The 20,653-nt window shown below is 34.4% G+C and overlaps 1 protein-coding gene across 1 annotated transcript in view; it reads right to left on the minus strand.

The window, feature by feature from the left end:
- The window catches only part of LRRC9 (leucine rich repeat containing 9), an 88,316-nt gene that overhangs the window by 10,833 nt on the left and 56,830 nt on the right, over positions 1–20,653 (minus strand). The window contains exons 23-28 of the mRNA XM_054567034.1: positions 14,231–14,361; positions 11,975–12,083; positions 11,181–11,320; positions 7,250–7,386; positions 3,173–3,390; positions 887–955 (exon numbers count right to left, since the gene is read on the minus strand). Coding sequence (XP_054423009.1) covers positions 887–955; positions 3,173–3,390; positions 7,250–7,386; positions 11,181–11,320; positions 11,975–12,083; positions 14,231–14,361 — 804 coding nt within the window. The remainder of the gene's footprint in view (positions 1–886; positions 956–3,172; positions 3,391–7,249; positions 7,387–11,180; positions 11,321–11,974; positions 12,084–14,230; positions 14,362–20,653) is intronic.

Raw genomic sequence — 20,653 nt, forward strand, 5'->3', positions numbered from 1 at the left:
CTCTCTGATGTGTCACTACTGTGCTCTCTGAACCTCTTCACTCCTCAGCGGGGGAAGTAGAGTGACTTAATAAATCCAGAAAGATGAAATTGGGCATGTTTAGCTCCTGTCTTCCCTTTTGGGAAAGAGCTCATTGCTGGGAGACTGCTTTCTGCTCCTCCAGGAGAAGCACTCCTCCCAGATGGAAAGTCCTCAGTCAAGTATTTTCTGCTACTGGGTGATCATGATCACCTGTTTCTGAAATCTGTTAGCAGGTCCACTTGGCTTTCTCACTAAGCTAAGCCAAGTATTTCCACCTCTCCATCTGCCACTGACATATTGCTCAATTTATTCACATGTTAGGTGAACAAAGGTGCTACTCAGGAGAGCCCTTCAAAAACTCCAACAGGAAAGGTGATAAATTTCTCCCAAAATTAATTTGTACATTCAGTGCAATTCTGATTAAAATATCAAGAGTCTTGTAGAACTTGAGAAGCTCTTTGCTAAAACTTATAGTGTAAATGGTCAAGAATAACCAAGACAGTGAAGAAAGAAAAACAGAAGGTGGAAGAGGAAGAGAGGTGCTTACTCTATTAGACATCAAGACAATATAAAACTTTAGTAATGAACACAGTGTAATATTCCTATACAGGGATTGACAAATAGGCCAATGAATATAATGTAGAACCCTAAAAATGACCCTCTTATATATGACAATGGCATTTTATATTGGAACGAATTGGAAGAAGATGCTAGTCAATAAATTGTGCTTGGATAACTGTCTATGGATAAGTAAAACAACTAAGATTAAATAAAAACAAATTAAATTAAATCCTTTCTCAATTTATATAAAAATAAATTATATATAAGTAAGTTAACTAATAAATTAGAGAAGTAACATACTCACTGGATTGCCATAAACTGTAAGCTCTCTAAGAGAAGAGATACCATCAAGTTTTTCCAGTTCTGTTATATCCTATTCAAAAGTTAATAAGTTATTATTTGGTTAGATCCAACATCTTCAAATATATATTTGAGGCGAATTATATGTAAGTGTTGGATTGCAGCTAGCTCATGACTGAATCCTGTGAAGTCAGCTTGAGTGATAATATTCTATATTGTTGATTAAAGACAGATCTGTGTAACATTGGTAAATTTTCAGGAATTTTAAGAGATGGTGTTTTAGCTTGAATTTTGGCTTTGGTAGAAGAAATTATACCATGGAAATAAGTGAATGCTATTGATCAGGACTTGTTACGGGAAAGTCATCTGTTAAACGTTAACCAGCCCAACAATGGTTGTCATATTTTGAGTACATTGTCAGGATAAAAGCTTATGTGGAGCCTTTAAATTAGGGCAAGAAATAGCAATGGACTATTTTCTGAAGTCATTTGCAGTCTCAGGTGATTACTGAGGCTTTTTTCCTTTTCTCTCTATTTTTTAAAATATCTTTGATGGTTAGGTGGATCAATATTAATAGTAACACCAAGACCATGATCCCCCATCATTTATCCTAGGGGTTGTCCTTTAGCATTAAATTGTGATAATAAATAAACTTGGCTAGGCATTATCCTGTATAAGTTACTGGGGAGGAAGCTGCTGTATCAGTTGATTTGCTATTCATTCACTTCCTTTAGGAGATTAGGGGAGTGAAAAGGGAAGTGGGGCAGGGACACTCTTAGGGAAAAGCAAGTTACCTGGTCTAAACTCCTAAGTATGCTGGTAACTAGATGTTCTGTCCAACAAACCAATGTTATTTACTAGAGAAAAAGGTCTTTATTTATGAAATGCTATTAGTAAGATCTCTTTGGTTCAGGACTGCTTACAATAAAGAAACCTAAGATCTATAGATTTATCAGGCATGGCTCCCTGTAAAATATCATATAAACTCAAGTATAAAATGGAGATATTTCATAAGTGAAACACTCCCTTGTTGCATGGGATAATCTAATTTGGAGAGCTCCTATTTTATTTAAAGCTAGATGGTATGTATGAGATGTGGAAAGAAAGGACCTGAGAAGCCAAGGGAATGTCCTAGACCATGTGTATCTTCGAAATTATTAGTAAAGTGTGACACTGAGTAAGACCTCTGATATGTGTAAGTCTAACTTGACAGTCCATTGTGTTACCTCAGTTCCTGTCACTGGAAAGATTCCCCATAGGAAAGCAATTTTCCTAATTTAGTTATCTGGTGGATAAAGTTTTGGAAGAATCCTTGGGTTTTGCAGGCTTATCTCAGATGAATTTTGTTTAACCTTGACAAATGAATTGCATGCTGTTTTTTCTCTGCATGTATATTTCCTAGTTGTTATACAGTATAAAAGGGGCACTGCTCATCATTTCCTCGTAGCTTTGAATGGGCTTTTATATCAGCCCAGGAGAAGCTTCCTGAAGTCGAGTAAGCAGAGCCACAGACAAATATTGATTGCGTACCTCTTAGGTACCAGGCACTATGCCATATACTGATACAAATGTGGGCAGGACAGACACAGTCCCTGCCTTTTGGGGGAAGTCTACAGTTCACTTTGTCTCCGGGATTGTCTTAGAGATATGAGCACAGCAGTAAAATTGCTAAAAGTAGGGTCAACAGATCATCACCAGAACACTCAGAGAAATGTTAGGGCTGTGTAAGGTTATGTATACACTCAACCCTCTCATCTATATACTATCTCAGGAGAAAGTCTGGGAAGGCTCAGCTGGGGCAATGGCCTAATGGAAATAGGTTGAATTTTGAGTAGGTAAAACTAAGGCAGGCTCCTAAGGAAGCTTTGAGTAGGGAAGAGATGGAATATTAAACCATTATCAGAAATTGATTCAAATATCGTGTAGAATAAGTCCACATGCCAAGTTTAAAGGGCCAGAGGAAGACTGGGATTGAGATGCAGAAATAGTGTGGATCAAGAGTAGTTAGGAACAAAACAGATCTCTTAGAGGGGACTGCTAAGAGCCTTAGAACATTTAGAGCTAACCTTTTTTAGCAGGTGGATGCATGTGGGTTGCTCGGGTTTCTGAGTCTAGAAGAGTGGACATCTTTGCATCATAGGCTATCTACATACTTCTGCAGCACAGAGTATTTACATGGCATATAAATGATAAGTAATATACCAGCAAAATTTTCATGTATTTGGGAGCATTATGTTCATAGGAATTATGTAAGTCTTGTAAACTCTTAACAAAAACAAAATAGCATTACCTGGATTTTATTATATCCTAGAAACAGTTTCTCTAGTTTTACCAAAGGTTGTAAGCTGTTCAGCTCTCGTAGTCTGTTTTCTTCCAGGTGAAGTGCCAATAGGGAGCTTGGTTTGGCAAAGGCACTGTCATTAAATGCTCTGATACGGTTATGGTCCACTACCAATTCTTGAAGTAACAGTAAGTTGTCAAGCCCTTCAACTTGACTGATTTCATTCCCTGAAAAAAGAGAAGTCATGACATATCAAGTGACCTCAAACTTCCTGAATAAAAAGTTATCTGTTCATTTAAATATTTATTCATCAATCTATTTGTGAAAAAGTATTAAAAAGAACATATTTCCAAGCAGAAATAGGAATATAGTTTATAAGAAGCAAGCATTATCATCAAATAATATTTGGTAAAATTTCCTCTTTACATTTGAAAGATCAAGATGTTAACATACATAATGTACTGAATTGATACAATCTGTGTATTCAGTAATTAAGTACTAAAATAGTTGGTATTGACAAAAATAGATGTATAAAAATGCTGCAAAAGGTATGCTTTCTGAGTATATCTGGTTATTCTAAGAGGCATTCAAATAGGTATATCTAATTATTTATTAAAATAAACTAATTTGTGTTGTTAAGTTGGAAAAATACCTTAATTATGTTTTTCTTTCTTTTTTTTTTATTTTTATTTTTATTTTATTTTATTTTTTTATTAATTTATTTACTTTTTAAATACATTTGTCTCTGCCTTCCCCCCCCCCCTTCCCTTGCCCCCTCCCACCTTCCCTCCCTCAGCTCTTCCCCTTTGGTTTTGTCCATGAGTCCTTGCTATATGTTCCTTGACTTTCCCCTTCCCTTCCCTTTCCCTGCCCCCCCTTCCCTCTTGTCTCTGTTGATTTCTTTTCCTTTCAGTGTTGCTGGCCATATTTGCCTTGCTTCTTTGCATTCTTAGTTAGGTTCCGCTTATAGGTGAGATCATATGGTATTTGTCTTTCGCCCCCTGGCTTATTTCGCTTAGCATGATGCTCTCCAGTTCCATCCATGCTGTTGCGAAGTTTAGTACTTCTTTTTTCTTTCTGCTACGTAGTATTCCATTGTGTATATGTACCATAATTTTTTGATCCAATCATCTACTGATGGGCATTTAGGTTGCTTCCAACACTTGGCTATTGTAAATTGTGCTGCTATGAACATTGGGGTGCATAGGTTCTTTTGTATTGGCGTTTTGGTGTTCTCAGGGTATAGTCCCAGCAGGGGAATCGCTGGATCAAAAGAGCAGTTCCATTTTCAGCTTTCGAGGAATTTCTCTTCGGGCACAACAGAGACACTTGTTTTTCCTTTCAACCCCCCTCCCCTTTTCTCAAATTTTTCTTTTATAAAAACATATTTTTGTGCTACAACCACATTTAAAAATTAGGAATTCATTACATTCTTTAAAACCTCAATCCTTTCTTCATAACCTCTAATTTCTCTCTACTGTAGCAATCAATAGCTTTATAAGTATTAATGATAATTTACATGAGATGACCCTTAAGTTGACAAAATACTTTTATATGTGTTTCCTAATAAAGTCTCAAAATAGGACAGGGAAAATATTATCATTTTTAATGATCAAAAAAGTGGGGGTCAGAAAAATTAAGTGACTTCTTCAAAGACATAAAAGTGGAAATACCAGGTCCAACATAGACCTTTTACACTTTAAGCTCAATGCTACTTCTACTATGCCATATAATGTTTCATTCACTATTCATCCTCCTTATCTGTTGTAGACTGAATTGTGTCCCCTTTCTCCATAATTCATATGTTGAAGTTCTAATCCCTAATACCTGAGAATGTTACTGTATTTGGGGCTGGGGTTTTTTAAAGAAGGTTGAATGAGATCATTGGGTCAAGCCCTACTCCAATATGACTAGTGTTCTTAAAATAAGAGGAGATTAGGACGCAGAAACAAGCAGGGGGAAGACCATGTGAAGACACAGAGGCCATCTACAAGCCAAGAACAGAATCCTTCAGATCTTGGACTTCTAGCTTCTAGAACTATGAGGAAATGAGTATTTGTTGTTTAAGCCCTCCCCCACCCCAGTCTCTGGTACTTTATTATGGCTACCCTAGCAAACAAATGTGTTACTGAATGCATGATCCTATGATCTTCGATTCTTCTCCTTGAAATTTAATATATTTCATCTAATTTAAGAGCAATAATATTAAGATATGTCAATATTTTATGTACACTAAGAAAGAAAAAAATCTTGGTTAAGTAAACCATGATATACTATCAATTAAGAAACAACCAGATTCTGGATATGTTAAATGTAAAAAAGTATGTCTCAGAATAGATGAAATATGGTAAATTTATCTTATTTTGTTATTTTCTGATAGAGAAATTGATAATATAACAACCTTCAATAAAATTGTACACAGAGCTTGTTTTAAAAGTCACAGACTTTGAAACATTGCCAGTGCCTGACATATGAATTTAAAAAGTTCATTCAAGTAAAAGTGAGAAAAATAACTTAGCGGGTAATATCTTACATTCATAAAATTATGTATTTAGAATATTACTTTTAATATTTTAAGTCCAGTTCTATAAAAATCATATCAGATAACTTCAAGTACTGAATAATGTCTACAGTAGCATATTTTTGGCCATAATTCATTTTAAAATGTTTACTAAACATATTTAAGAAAGAAAACTCCAAAACAACTATGTAAATGTGATTTTAGGAATCTTACATTTCTATAACTGACAGCATGTACATTTGTGTGAAAAAGTCCCACTGAGGCTGCCAAAATGAGGCGACAAAGAAACATGGCTGAAATAAAACAACAGAACAAAACTCTAGAAAAATAACTAAACAAAGTGGAGACGAGCAATTCATCAGATGCAGAGTAACACTGGTTTTAAGTATGCTCAAGAAACTCAGTGAGTAATTCAACAGCATAAAAAGAATATGGAAATGAACAATTTACAGGGAATCAACAGTAGAGTGGATGAAGCTGAGAATCAAATCAATAATATGGAACACAAGGAAACAAAAAACAACCAAGCAGAGCAACAAGACCTAAATAGAGATCAACTATACAGCTATCTTCCCATATATCTCAGCGATGTATCTCCCAACCTTTCTCTGTGTCATTAAATAATTATTTTTATTAAATTTATTGGGGTGACATTGGGTAATAAAAGTATGTAGGTTTCACGTATACAATTCCATGATACATTATCTGTATATTGCATTGTGTGTTTACCACCTGAAGTTGAATCTCCTTTAATCACCATATACTTGACCCCCTTTATTGTCAGACTAATGTCCCAAATCTTGTTTTTTTCTATGCTACTTTTCTAAAAATTTACAATTTTTACCATTTTTAACTGCAAAATGAGCATTATCCATCAAATTGATCATGTTTAGAAACTTTATAACTCTCTCAGGAAACTGTATAACCTTTGTTTTCATCAGGTTGTTCCTTTTTCAAGTGTTGTCCCATAGACCTCGCAGTCTTGCCTTTGTGACTCTCCCCTCTAAAATCCCACTTGCAAGCTCTTGGTAATCCTCACCATCAATCTAAATTCTATCAATCTTTCAAAGAGTTCTAGATACGTAGAGGTGTTAATGTTCCCATATCTCTTTAAACTTCTGTTGCACCTAATAACACAGTGTCAGAACCTAATTTATCTTTCTCTCAGTATATCTCAATAGGTAAATCTTAAATTACTTTAGGGCAAGGATCTAAATTATATATAATTACAATAATATAGTATTTCTGTATCTTTTTTAGTACTTAGCACAATTCTGGATTTAAGAAGTACTTGTGAATTACTTACTGGTTACTTTCTATTTTTAAAAAAATAGAATATGATGTAAAAGTAAACTATAATGTAATACTGCACATAGTCCTAGGATATTACATTTACATTATTTATTTAAATGACCCAAGAAAAACCCATTTGTGATCACTAAAATACTATTGTCAGTGAATCTGTTTTAAGTAAATGTTGATGCTTATATTTGCTTATCAAAAAGGGTAATAATCAAGTCAGTTTTTAATAGCAAAGACTTAGGCATAACAGTGTTGTTACTTACCTTGTAGAAAGAGGAATTTTAAATTTCTTAGTCTGTTTAGCTGTAGCTGAATTAAATTACAAATTCCATTGTAGCCCAGATGAAGAACTTCTAAGCTGTGCATTATTGGAGGCAAATTTTCATTGCTCATTATATCTCTGAAATACACATGTAAGTGTGATCCCATAAACTTAATTTCAAACCAGCTATATCATAAAAAGACAGTCTGGTGTGTACTTACCATAAACTGAAGTTAAAAAAAGTGAATTTACTAATATATCAGAATTAAAATGTAACAACCTGTCTATATTTTGTATAATAATCATTTTTAGCATTTAAAAATATTTTTATAAAGTTCAGAAAGAGTTACTTAAAATGAAAAGCAAGAGTGAGTGCAATTATCCAAGAAAGAACCAAGAAAGAGAGAAAAATACAACCGGATTGGAAAGGAATAAATAAAACTGTCTTTATTCTAAGATGACATGATCTTAGATTTAGAATATCCTAAGGAACTTACCAAAATGGGTTCAGCAAAATCACAGCGTATAAAATTAACATACAAAATCATTTGAATTTCTATGTATCAGCAATAAACTGAGAATGAAATTAAGAATTCTATTTACAATAGTATAAAAAAGAATAAAATACTTCAGAAAAATTTAACAAGAGAACTACAAAATGTATACACGGAAAATTACGTAACATTGCTGAAATAAATTAAGATCTACGGAAGTGAAGAACTTCCATGCTCATTGATTTTCAGTATCACTGAGATGGCAGCTCTCCCCAAATTGATCTATAGAGTCAATGCAATCTCTATTAAAAGCCCAGCAGGCCTTCCCTACCACCCCAGAAAAGTAACCATCTTATCCTAACAATTTTAAGGAAATTTAAAGAACCCAAAATACCCAAAATAATCTTTAAAAAGGGCAAAACTGAAGGGTTTACAATCTCTGTTTCAAAACTTATTATAAAGCTGCAGTAATCAAACCAATCTGGTACTGGTAAAAGGACAGACACATAGAACAATGTAATAGAATCTAGAAATAAATGGTTAGATTTATCATCAACTGCCTTTCAACAAAGGTACTAAGGCAATTCAGTGGGGCAAAGGATATTCTTTTTAAATGGTGCTGGGACAAATAGATAACCACATGCAAAAAGATGAATTTAGACCTCACGACATACACAAAAATTAACTCAAGGTGGTTCAAAGCCCTAAATGTAAGAGAAAAACATAAAACTTTGAAGATGTGAAAAAATCTTTGTGACCTTAGATTAGGCAAAGAGTTCTTAGATACAACATCAAAATCACAATCTGTTAGAGAAAAAGTTAATAAATTGGACTTTATACAATTAAAATTTCTTTAAAAGACACCATTTAAGAAAATAAAAAGTCACACTTTGAGAGAATATACTTGTAAATCATTTATAATATTTAATTGAGGGCTTATATCCAGAATACTTAAAGAGCTCCATAATAGAAAGTCAAACAACCTAATTAAAAAAATATGCAAGAGAGCCTGGCTGGTGTGGCTTAGTGGACTCAGTGCTGGCCTGCAAACCAGAGGGCTGCCAGTTCTATTCACAGTCAGGGCACATGCCTGGGTTGCTAGCCAAGTCCCCAGTAGGGGGCGCTCAAGAGGCAACCACACATTGATGTTTCTCTCTTTTTCCCTTCCTTCCCCTCTTTAAAAGTGAGTAAATAAAATACTTTTAAAAATATATGTCACAAATTATAAAAAAATAAAAATAAAAAGGAAAAGATTTAAACAGTTCACAAAAGAAGATATAATAGTGGCCAATAAGCATATGAAAAGCTGCTCAAGAGTATTAGTCATGAGGGAAATGCAAATTAAAAATACAATGAGTTAGCACTTCAATACCACTAGAGTGACTGTAATAAAAAAAGACAGTAACAAGCGTCGGTGAGGATGTGGAGAAATTAGAACACTTAAAAATATTGTTGGTAATGTAAAACAGTGCAACCATTTTGGATATAGTTTGGCAGTTTCTTAAAAAGTTAAACATTAAGCCCTGACCAATGTGGCTCAGTTGGTTGGGCATTGCCCCACAAACTGAAAGGTCATGGGTTTGATTCCCAGTCAGGACACATGACTGGGTTGAGGGTTTGGTCCCTGGCTGGGGAGTACACAAGAGGCAACAGACTGATCTTTCTCTCTCACATCAATGTTTCTCTTCCTCTCTTTTTCCTTCACTTTCCTTCTCTCTAAAAATAAATGAGATTTTTTTTTTAAAAAAATGTTAAACATTAAATTGCTATACGGCCCATCAATTTCATTTCTACATGTCTATCCAAAAGAAATGAAAACATAAGCACATGCAAATGTTTCTACACAAAAGTTTATAGTAGCATTACTCATACTATCCCCAAAGTGGGGATAATCCAAATGTCCATCAACTAGTGAATGGATAAATGTAGCGTGGCATATCTATACAACGGAATATCCAACATATTCTTTCAGCAAGAAAAAAAGTGAACTACTAATACATGCTATAATATGAGTGAATCTCAAAAACATTATGCTAACCATAAGAACTCAGATGCAAAAGAATATATAGTATATGATTTAATTTATATTAAATGTTTAAAAAACACATTTCTGCAGAAAGTGAATTAATGGTTTCCTGGAGTTAGAGGTGGAAAAAGGAATTGACTGCAAATGAACCTGAAGGATCTTTTTGGAATGTGATGGAAATGTTCTAAAACTGTATTGTGGTAACAGTTGCACCACTCTACAAAAATTATACACCTTAATGAGTGAATATAGTATGTACACTGTAATTTAATAAAGCTATTAAAAACAAATATGAGTAGTCCTGAATATAAAGGAGGTATATAAATTAAATGTTCATAGCAGCTTTAATCAAAACAGCCTCAAACTGGTGACAATCCAACTGTTCACCAACCATGAATGAATAAACAACTTGTTATATAATCTATATAATGGAATTCTACTCAGCAATAATAGAAATTACTGACACTTGCAACAAAACATAACTCAAAAGGATTATGTTAAGTGAAATAAGTCAGGCACAAAAGACTACTTACTATATGCTTTTAATCATAATGAAATTCTAAAAAAATGCAAAATTTATAGGCTAGAAAGCAGGTAAATCAGAGGTTGTTGCCAGGGCTAAGGTCTAGTGGGAGGGGATTGCAAAGAGATATAAGGAAGTTTCTGAAATGGGAATAGTTCATACCTTGATTGTGGTAATGGTTACATGACTGAATACATTTGCCAAAATTAATTGACCTGGTGAGTTTTATTATATACAAATTATATTTCAATAAAGGTGATAAAAATGCAAGGAATACTCTTTATTGGGAAAAACATAATAAACATATTCTGACTTAGATATTTACTTATTTATTCACTACCCAAAATGTGTATGGTGGTATGGTCTCATATTCTTCATAGTGTATCTTTTCCATTGATGGTGGGGCATTAAGTAACCAGGTAAATACTTTAGAAACAAAAACAAAACAAATATTAAAAGAAATCTAAGCCCATGCTCCTAATTTAGGGTTTTTTTGTGTTGTGATGAAAATATCCTGGAATTAGAAGGTTGTAATGGTCACACAAGTTTGTGAATATACTGAAATAATCACTGAACTGTACATAGAGGATGAATGTTATGGTATGTGAATTGTATATAAATTTTAAAATGATTTAGAAGATCATTAAACATACAAGGCTTTTTATCATTTTTTTTTACAATATGGATGTGAAATGGGAAAAGCAGGGAAAAAAACAATGACAAAGGAGTATTTTGAGTATTTTCATATTTGTGATGTTCATTTTTGGCATCTAGTTATTAAATGCTATTAAAATAAGTTAACTGTGTTTTACTGCTATCATTAATGTAACTTGCTGCTTTTTAAATTCCAAGCTAAACTGTTTATAATTATTAAAAAAAGGAACAGTACCTGTTTATTTTTGAAGTTCCTTGCTGTCCATAGCCACTTGAAGGCACTTTCTGGTAGAGTAGCTGTCTGTTGGTCAGGTGACTCTGAGGCTTTAGTCTGGGCATGATTGATTCAATGTGATTATAGTTAAGGCACAGGACCTACCAAAAAGAATACTTTATTAATCAGGAATTATATATATATAAAATCAATCTTTGGTAAACTCTTAAAAGCTATTAAAATGATTGGACTGTACAACATAATTTAATATCAGTGTTAAAATGACAAATTTTTATATTGTAAATTGTCTAGATTTGGCTTCGAATGTTTTTTAAAAAAAATTATCTGACATGCTAGAAAATGACAACATTTTAAACAAAATGATGGAGAAAGCTTCCTAACTTTCTCAATCTGTACTGACTTCTCCAAGCCTGACTTAGGTGAACTAGGTCTTTAGTTGGAGAGACTGCTGTTTCCCGGTGCTTGAAAGACCGCAGGAGACAGTTCAGTCAAGCTGTAGGGCGGGAGGCAGTGAGGCTGCTTAGAGAACCGCAGTTCCTCCAACTTCCTGCCATACGCAGCCACTGCGGAGGCCGCCTTCCCACCTCCCGTGCCGAGTAAGGCTCACTGCTTACAAGGCAATCCCGGACAACTGAGGCCAACCAAAATAACTTTGGAAGGTTATACTTTTTCTTGTTTGGTGAAAAAAAACTTTAGGAATATTTTTTCATTAATAACATGAAAATAGATTTTAATCCAAAGTAAAGAAGAATATAGCTTGCATTGAAAACTTTGAAAGAAAATTTGTGACTCACCTTCACATTAGGCAAATAGATTAACCCACTGAATGAGGTAAGATTATTGTTCTGTAGGTTCACATTACACACATTTCTAAATTGGTCAACTGGAATCAAATCCACAGTTCTGAATTTAGACAAAGGAATACGGTTATAATTTTAATAGGAATGAATCCCTCATGTACAAGACCAAAAGCATTAAAAAAAAAAAAAAAGCGCACCTCATCTGAAAAATGAAAAAGAATTGCCTTCATGTAAAATGTATGGGTCAAATAATCAGATAAATACATTTTTTGGAGGAGTACACATGTAAGAAAATGACAGAATTTCATTGCTTTAAAAATGTCTATTACCATATAAATATAACATTATCATTAAAAAACTAAAAATAATCTACAATTTCCTTATAAATGCACATGTTCATGAAATCATAGTTAAGTTGATATAGTAAATCATAAGATTTTCAGGTTGTAAACTGCAGAGGATATATGTGAAATAGGTTATTTCTGAAGTGCCAGGAAAGGATTAGGAATGGGGAAAAAAAGAAAGCAAGTAAAATCTTTGAAAACAGGGTCTTCTGTGGGATCTCACGAAGCCTTTCATTGCATTCCACCTTTAAGGATGCTTTGGTAATTAAACAGAATGCTTGATTCCTAGTCCATAGCTTTACAACTGTCCCACCCTCCTTTGAGCCATGATAGAGAAGGGCATAAACAAATTCTAAACTCTGAAATGACAATTATGACATACTTTTATCCATTAATAAGCCTTTCATTCATTCAATATATTTTCATTAGTATTTTCTAAGTATAGACAATATGTTAGAAAAAGTCACAGCAAACATAAAAAGACACTGTCTGCCCTCAAGGAGTGAGATTCAGAAAAAACTAAAATAAAAAAGGAAAATTGCTATAATAGTGTCAGGTGTAACGCATTTTAGAGAAAGAAAAACCTATGTGGGGAAGTCAGGGATTACTTCGCAGAGGAGAAAGGTCTTAAAATGAGACTTGGAGAATTTATAGGCATTTTTTAGATAAATTAGAAAAGAGTTGTAGGCAGTGGAGCAGGCATAAGCAAAGGCAGAAACATGAAACAGCATTTTACAATTGAGATTGAAGAACTAGAATATTTTAAAATTCATGGAGTATAAATAGTTATGGGGCAATAGAGGTAAGGATTACAAGAGACAAAAATAGACAGCTAATGGAAGGGTTTTATGTGCTGTACTAAGGAACTTTAAATATTTTATTTATCGATGTACAAGCAAACATTGAACTGTTGCCTCCTGGACACCCCCAACTGGGGACCTGGCCCACAACTCAGTCATATACCTGACTAGGAATCGAACTGGTGACCCTTGGTTTTTGGGATGATGCCCAATCCACTGAGCCACGGTAGTCAGGGCAGTAAAAGAGACTTTACATTTTATTATGTAGACAATAGAAAACCCCTGAACAATGTTGACAAGGGAAGTATTCTGATAAAACTTGCCTCTTAGAAGTCAGTATGGATAATAGATGGACTTGCAGGGAAGTTTATCTATGACAACAAAAAGATCAAGAAGGTTTCTAAAATAGTTCATTTCCCAACCTAGGTCAATGACAGTGACTATGGTAAGAAGCAGGGAATTACGAGGCATATTAAAACATAGACTGTAGAGAACATGGTGATTAATAAAAAATGGAGGGCAAAGGAGAGGGAGAAATAACTCTTAGTTTTTGGCTTGGACAATAGGTGGATGTTTTTTGGATGCTATCTAAGAAGCAGTTGAATATTCAAGTGAGGAGCCCAGGTTTGGGCTGAATTTGGGAGTCATCATCTTAAGGTATAACTATGGCTAAAGATGCCTGCCTGTGATGAGTGCAGAATAAGAAAAAGAGAGGCAATAAAAGGGTTTATTCATCAGGAGGACAGTGATGACATTCATGAGAATGGCATCCATCAGGAATGAGGCCAGATTGCATTAATTATACTGGTTCAGTGTGAGGAGCAAACCTAGTATAATTTTTGAAAGCTTGGTTATAAAACAAAAGAGAAATACAAGGTCTTAGAAAGAGAATGATGACATTTTTAACCATAGTGCGTGGTGGTAAAAATTATTAAGAGTATTTCAAGGGGTGGTAAAGTTAGCCTGAGATTTTGAAGTACAGTTGATAATTTTCTGCATTATCAGTTGTATTTGGATAAGATATATAAATTATAAACCTTAGAAAAATGATAATAATCACATGTTTAATTATAGTATCAAAAAAACATACAATAGAACGATTGTACCTGATGGATGATGAAGTCCAGTTTAGTTCCTGCATTTGAGTAAAGTTTGAATGTCCTTGTCGTTCTGAAATCATCTCAGAAGTTAGTCTGCCACCAAATAAATCTTTTGCACACTCAGTCTCTGTTGGGTCCTATATATGAAGACATTTAGAAAATGATGTCTTCTCTTACAGATGACTAAATGATATTAATCCTTTGGTTTCAGGTCAAAATGGAGTGCACTCATTTCTCTCTATTCCTCCTACTAAGTACAACTAAACCCTCTGCATGATATATATATAAAATAAACATAAGGAGACTGAAAGGTACAGAGAAGAAGACAGACCAGATAGGGACCTTGGGACCTGAAGAATGACATTATAGTGGGTTCCCTGGTGTGTCACTTATTTATAAGAAATGTGTATTTGGTCTTCATCCAATGTTCCTGGCCTGGCCATATGGTTGGTCAGGCAGGAGGGCAATGGAACCCTGGTTTATTAATGGGATGCCCATATGGAGCATTGCCCGATGAAAATTTGAGGGGTACATTAAAGTAGGTCATGTTGATGTCCATCAGAACTCCCAGCTAGGTTTGGAAGGTGATTGGAATTGACAAGGTGGACATGGAGAGTCTACAGAAACGCAGAGATGGGATGAAACTGAATCTAGGCATATTCCTCTTATATTCTCTGAGACACAAAATGCCAATAATACTGTTCTGTCTGCCAGCAAAAGAGAGACTACAGATGGCCAAGTTGCAGATTCCCGAAGTGAAGGCCCTGAACATAGCTGGCTAGTCAGACTGAGACTGGTAGCCCTAAGGGGCTACAAATGGGTCTTGACAGGAATAAATACTGACTGTGCACTGGGTTTTCCTTCCCCAGTGGTAAAAGCAAATGTTCAGAGTGCTATAAAAGAACTGGAATAGAAGATATTGCAGCAATTTGGATAGTTGACTGTCATTCCATCAGACCAAGGAATACACTTGACAGTCCATAATAATATCCAACGATGGGCAGAAAGATATCCCTCTAAGAGTAATAGTTTGCTAGAGAACTGAAATGGGCAATTAAAATACTGGTTGCCTAAAACAGGGGGAGATAAAAACATGAAAAGCTGGCTTATACACGTTCATGAGTGCTCACACTCACTGTGAACCTGAGTGGGGCTAAAGGTGTGTCCTCACTGGATAGATTTTTCTGTTTTTCTGGTGGGTCTGGGGAAGTGGGTTTGGGGAAGGGTGCTGGCTGGTATGAGTATGCAATTTTAGCTAAGAGAGGATGATAATATTGGTATAGTCACTTTATTTATTTTTCTTCTCCCCCACCTCCATATCACCTTAACTTTTTTCTTCCTACCTGATGCGGTTGTCACAAGAACACAGCTGCAACAAGTTCTGGGAGGATGATTTCTAAGAAATGAAACTGTAACTATGTTTTTAAACCTTATGTCAGAATTCCTAAGGGCCTGATAAAGGTTTTGTCTTTATCCCATCTGGCAAAATTGGGGTTAATAGTGAATGTAGCTGTATTACCTGGTAGCAAAAATAGCCCACTAATTCTTGGCCTATATAACCTTATCCTATATGAACAGGAGTGGACTGATGGGGAGGTACTTGCTAGACTAGTCTGTCTGTGTGCTGCAGACCAGCACAGTAGTAGAACCTACTGTCCCTTCCAATAGTGGAAAAGTCTGTGTATGAATGAAGAAGATAAATAGTAGTTATAGATAAAGAAATTAATAAATAGGTTATATAAGAGAAAAATCCAGTATTACATTAATACCTCAAAGACACTCTGAGCAAGACATGATATTGTCTATTAGCTCAATTACATCAGATGTGTGAAAGGGAGAAGCTATGTTTTCCAAGATCACTTCTGCTTAGAGAAGATGACAAATTCTTCAGTGGAAGTCTACAAGTATGATTGGCCTCACCCTAGGAGACATTTTTATATGATTATGGACTGGATAATGATAATGAAATTATAGTAATAATGCTAGTATCTTTTGAATTTTATGATCATTTTGCTGTAATCTATGTTCAAAGACATTCTTTAAGGGTGGACTGTCATACTGTGATTTATAGTAAAAACTATATATATTTGGTCTTCATCCACTATTTCTGGCAGTTGCCTCCTAAAATCCTTTTAAGTTCCTATGTAAGAGCCATAATGGCATCTTTTATAATATTTGGTCTTTTGTCATAGGTTCCTGAAATAGCTCTGGACCATAAGGGTAAAAGTGTCTTGTTATTTATAAGAAGGTCTTTTCAACTATATCTGTGTTTATGTCAATGAGGTGACTTTTGGAAAGTCCCTAAGATTGGGGGTTGGTTGCCAGGGGAACCAACCACAGTTACTGGGTTGAAATTTTTAGTCCTATCTCTTGACTTCTAGGGAGGGAAGAAGGGATAGAGGTTCAATTAGTCATCAATGGCTAATGATTTAATCAAGCACATCTACATACTAAAGCCTCCATAAATGCCCAAAAGTGGGGGGTGGTTCTGAGAGTTTCTGGGTTTGTGAATACGTGGAGGTGCTGGGAGAGTGGTGTGCCCAGAGACAGCATGGAAGCTTCGTCCCCTTCCTATACCTTGTCCTATATGTCTCTTCTTTTGGGCTATTCTTGAGATATATCCTTTTAAAATAAGCCAGTAATCTAGTAAGTAAATGCTTCCCTGAGTTCTACGTGCTGCTCTAGCAAATTATTTAAACCTAAACAGGCGAACCTCCTATTTACTAGATAAAAGGAGGGCTCTTGGGAAGATATAAATACAATAGACTTTCCTTTCACTCTTGAGTTTTCTAAATTATATTTAATCATTTGAAGTAAAAAAGCATAATAATATCTGATGTGGTTCTCAATATATAGAGACAGGAAATACTTAAGGGAACAAGAGAGGAGAAGTGAACTTAAAAGCAAGTAATGTCTCTAAAACTTCACTAGAATTGGTAAAAAATGTCTACATAAGTAGACTATAATAAGTTATGAGTATATGAAATGTAATGCCTAGAGCATGCAGTAAAAATATATACATATAACACAAAAACCAAAATTTTATGAAATGGTCAAGTAGTTCACAGGAAGCTTTATCTTTCTGAAAAAGAAAAAAGAACAAAGAGAAATAGAGGAAATGAACAGAAAAAAATAAAATGGCAGACTATGGCACTCACACGAATAATTACATGAAATGGAAATGGTCTATACTCATCATTTTAAAGATAAAAATTGGCAGTGGAGAAAAGAACATGACCCAATTGCATGATGTCAACAAGAAACATTTCAAATATAATGATATATGCAGGTTGAAAGTAGAAGGATAGCAAAAGATATACCCACAAACATTAATCAAAAGAAAACAGGTGTGGCTATATCAATATCTGATAAAATAGACTTCTTTGGAAAGGAAATTATCAAGGACAGAGGAGCATTACATACTGATGAAAGGATTAATTTACCAAGAAGATATGACAATCCAAAAGGTGTATGCACCAAGCAACAGAGCTACAAAGTAAATGAAGCTACAGTCTTCTAGTGTTCTATCAAACACTAATGTAGGTGTTGCTATGAAGGTATTTTGCAAGTCAAAGTTCCTAATTTGTTCCCTTTTTTAAAATTTTTACTTTTTAAAATTTTTAAATTATATTTTATTGATTATGGTATTACAATTGTCCCAATTTTCCCCCCTTTGACTTTCAATAAGGAGGTCATCTTGGATAAACTGGGTGGGCTTCATTCAAGCAACAGAAAGGACTTTAAAACAGAGCTGAGAATTTCCTGAAATAAAAAAGAAATTCACTTACAGAGAGCAGCTTTGGTCCGTGACCATGACCTGCCCATAATCTTCTCTTCTGGATAGTCTGCCCATTAGACTTCAGACTTGCTTAGGCAGCCTCCGCAATTGTTAGGTATTCCTTGTAACATATCTCTCAATGTACATATATGCACACATATATCTCCTACTAGTTATGTGATTCTGGTTGAACCCACAATTATACAATCTCAAAATAAACTTAAAAAACATTAATTCAGCCTTAGGAATAGCATTGGTTTTGCACCTTTCATAATCATAAAAAGAACATTTGATTCATGTTTTTATAAATCAAGGATTAGCAATCTTTTTCTGTACTTTTCTTATAAAAAGTGTTTTAAAAATAGGAGTATGTAGAAAGAGTCTATGTCCTCCTTTGGTTTCCACTCCCACTCCAGAGAAGGCAATATGACTATATGTCCAGAGAGCCCTGGACAGAAAGAGGCTCAACTGTCCTCTTTAGACTTTACCACTAAAGAGTCATGTCATTTGGAATCAGTCATATAAATTCTCTGGAGTTCTTTGTGCTCATCTATAAAATAAAGGATTTGGATTATGTCATTTATAAAGTCATGTCCACTTATATCTTAAAAACTCTAGAATTATTTTACTCTTCTATCTCCCTCTATCTCTGCTTTTTGTGGTTTCTTTTCCTCTTTAAATTTCCTAAATGGGATTTTTAAAGCCTCACTTGGGTTTCTTTATTTTCTCTACTCTCTTACCTTAAACAATCTTTACGTGTGCTTTTGGTTTTTTTTAAATTTTATTTTAACATTTTATTTTATTTTTTTTCTTGCACATATGAGCTGTTATTTTTATTTTTTAATTTATAAATCATATTTATTCTATCACAGTTGTCTCAATTTTTCTCCTTTTACCCTCCTCCACCCATCCTCCCCACCCACCCCCACAGTCAATTCCCACTCTGTTGTCCATGTCCATGGGTCATTCACACATGTTCTTTGTCTAGTCCCTTCCCCTTCTTTCCACCATTGTCCTCTTTCCCCATCCTCTCTGGTCGCTTTCAGTCTGCTCCATGTTTCCATGCCTGTGGTTTATTTTGTTCGTTAGTTTATTTTGTTGAATAGACTCCACTTATAGGTGAGATCATATGGTATTTGTCTTTCATCAGCTGGCTTATTTCACTTAGCTTAATATTCTCCAGTTCCATCCACCCAGGAGTTCCATCTCTCTCTTTTCTTTCTCTCTTTCTTTCTCTCTTTCTCTCTCTCTTTCTCTCTCGCTCTTTCTCTCTCTTTCTCTCTTTCTTTCTTTCTCTCTCTCTTTCTTTCTTTCTTAAATGTAGATTGATTTTATTTATTTTTTAAATGTCTAAGTCAATTATCAAATATTAAAACATTTAAAACCATTATAAAGTCTCAGCAATTAAACCAACATGACACTAGCACAGAAATAATCAAGCAGATCAATGAAATATAATGAGCATTCTAGAGACAAACGTATACATCTAACAATATAATATATGTTTAAGTTGATATTTCAAATCAATGGGTTAAATAAGGCTTATTCAACAAATAAGGTGCATGGACCACTATTACTTGAAATAAAACAAATATAGAGCCTTATTTCACACATTATAAAAGAAATATTCAGGTGAGTTAAAAATCAATACATAAAATCTTAGGAGTTTTAGGAGAAAATACAAACTAATATTTTTCTTATTCTGAAGTAAAATATTCAAACCCAGAAGCTATAAAGTAAAATATTGACAATATGACTATATTAAACATTTAAGACTGTACAGTAATATACATATAAAAAACTTAAAGGACAAGTAATGGAACAGGAAAGTATTTGCCACACATCTAAAAAAGGGTTAATGGTTTGTTTTTTTCTTTTTTTTTAGGGAACAAATTCTACAAACATTTAATCAAAAAATGGATAAAGAATACTAAAAAGTCATTTAAACCTTTTTAAAAATAATAGAAATAGGTAAGAAATATACAAAAATAGGTTTAGTTTCAACAAATAATAAAGGGACAATGAAAATAACATCATTGTCACAGATTAATACATATTAATAAATATTGGTAATATCAAGTATTGGCATCTGTGAAAGGAACTGGGCATTCATAGACTCTTGTTCTTCATCTTAAAGCAGTCCCTTTAACATATTTTTCAGTGCTGGTTTGGTGGAGATGTATTCTTTTAGGTTTCTTTTGTCTGGGAAACTCCTTAATTCGCCTTCCATTTGAATTGAGAGCCTTGCTGGGTAGAGCTGTCTTGGTTGCAGGCTTTTGCTTTTCATGACTTGGAATATTTCTTGCCAGTCCCTTCTGGCTTGCAGTGTTTCTGTTGAGAAGTATCGGGGCTCCCTTACATGTTACTACGTCTTTCTCTCTTGCTGCCTTTAGGATTCTCTGTTTGTCTTTGATATTTTCCATTTTAATGATGATGTGTCTTGGAGTGGGCCTCATTGTGTTCCTCTTGAATGGGACCTTCTGTGCTTCCTAGACTTGTGTGACTTTTTCTCTCCTCCAATCAGGGAAGTTTTCCATCATTACTTATTCAAACAGTTTCTCTATCTCTTCCTCATCCTTTTCTCCTTCTGGTATCTCTATTATATGGATATTATTACATTTCAGGTTGTCCTGTATTTCCCTCAACACCTC

Source organism: Pteronotus mesoamericanus, unplaced genomic scaffold (assembly GCF_021234165.1).
Source record: "Pteronotus mesoamericanus isolate MK-2021 breed Mesoamerican mustached bat unplaced genomic scaffold, CSHL_Meso_final contig_182, whole genome shotgun sequence".
Classification (NCBI taxonomy): Eukaryota; Metazoa; Chordata; class Mammalia; order Chiroptera; family Mormoopidae; genus Pteronotus; species Pteronotus mesoamericanus.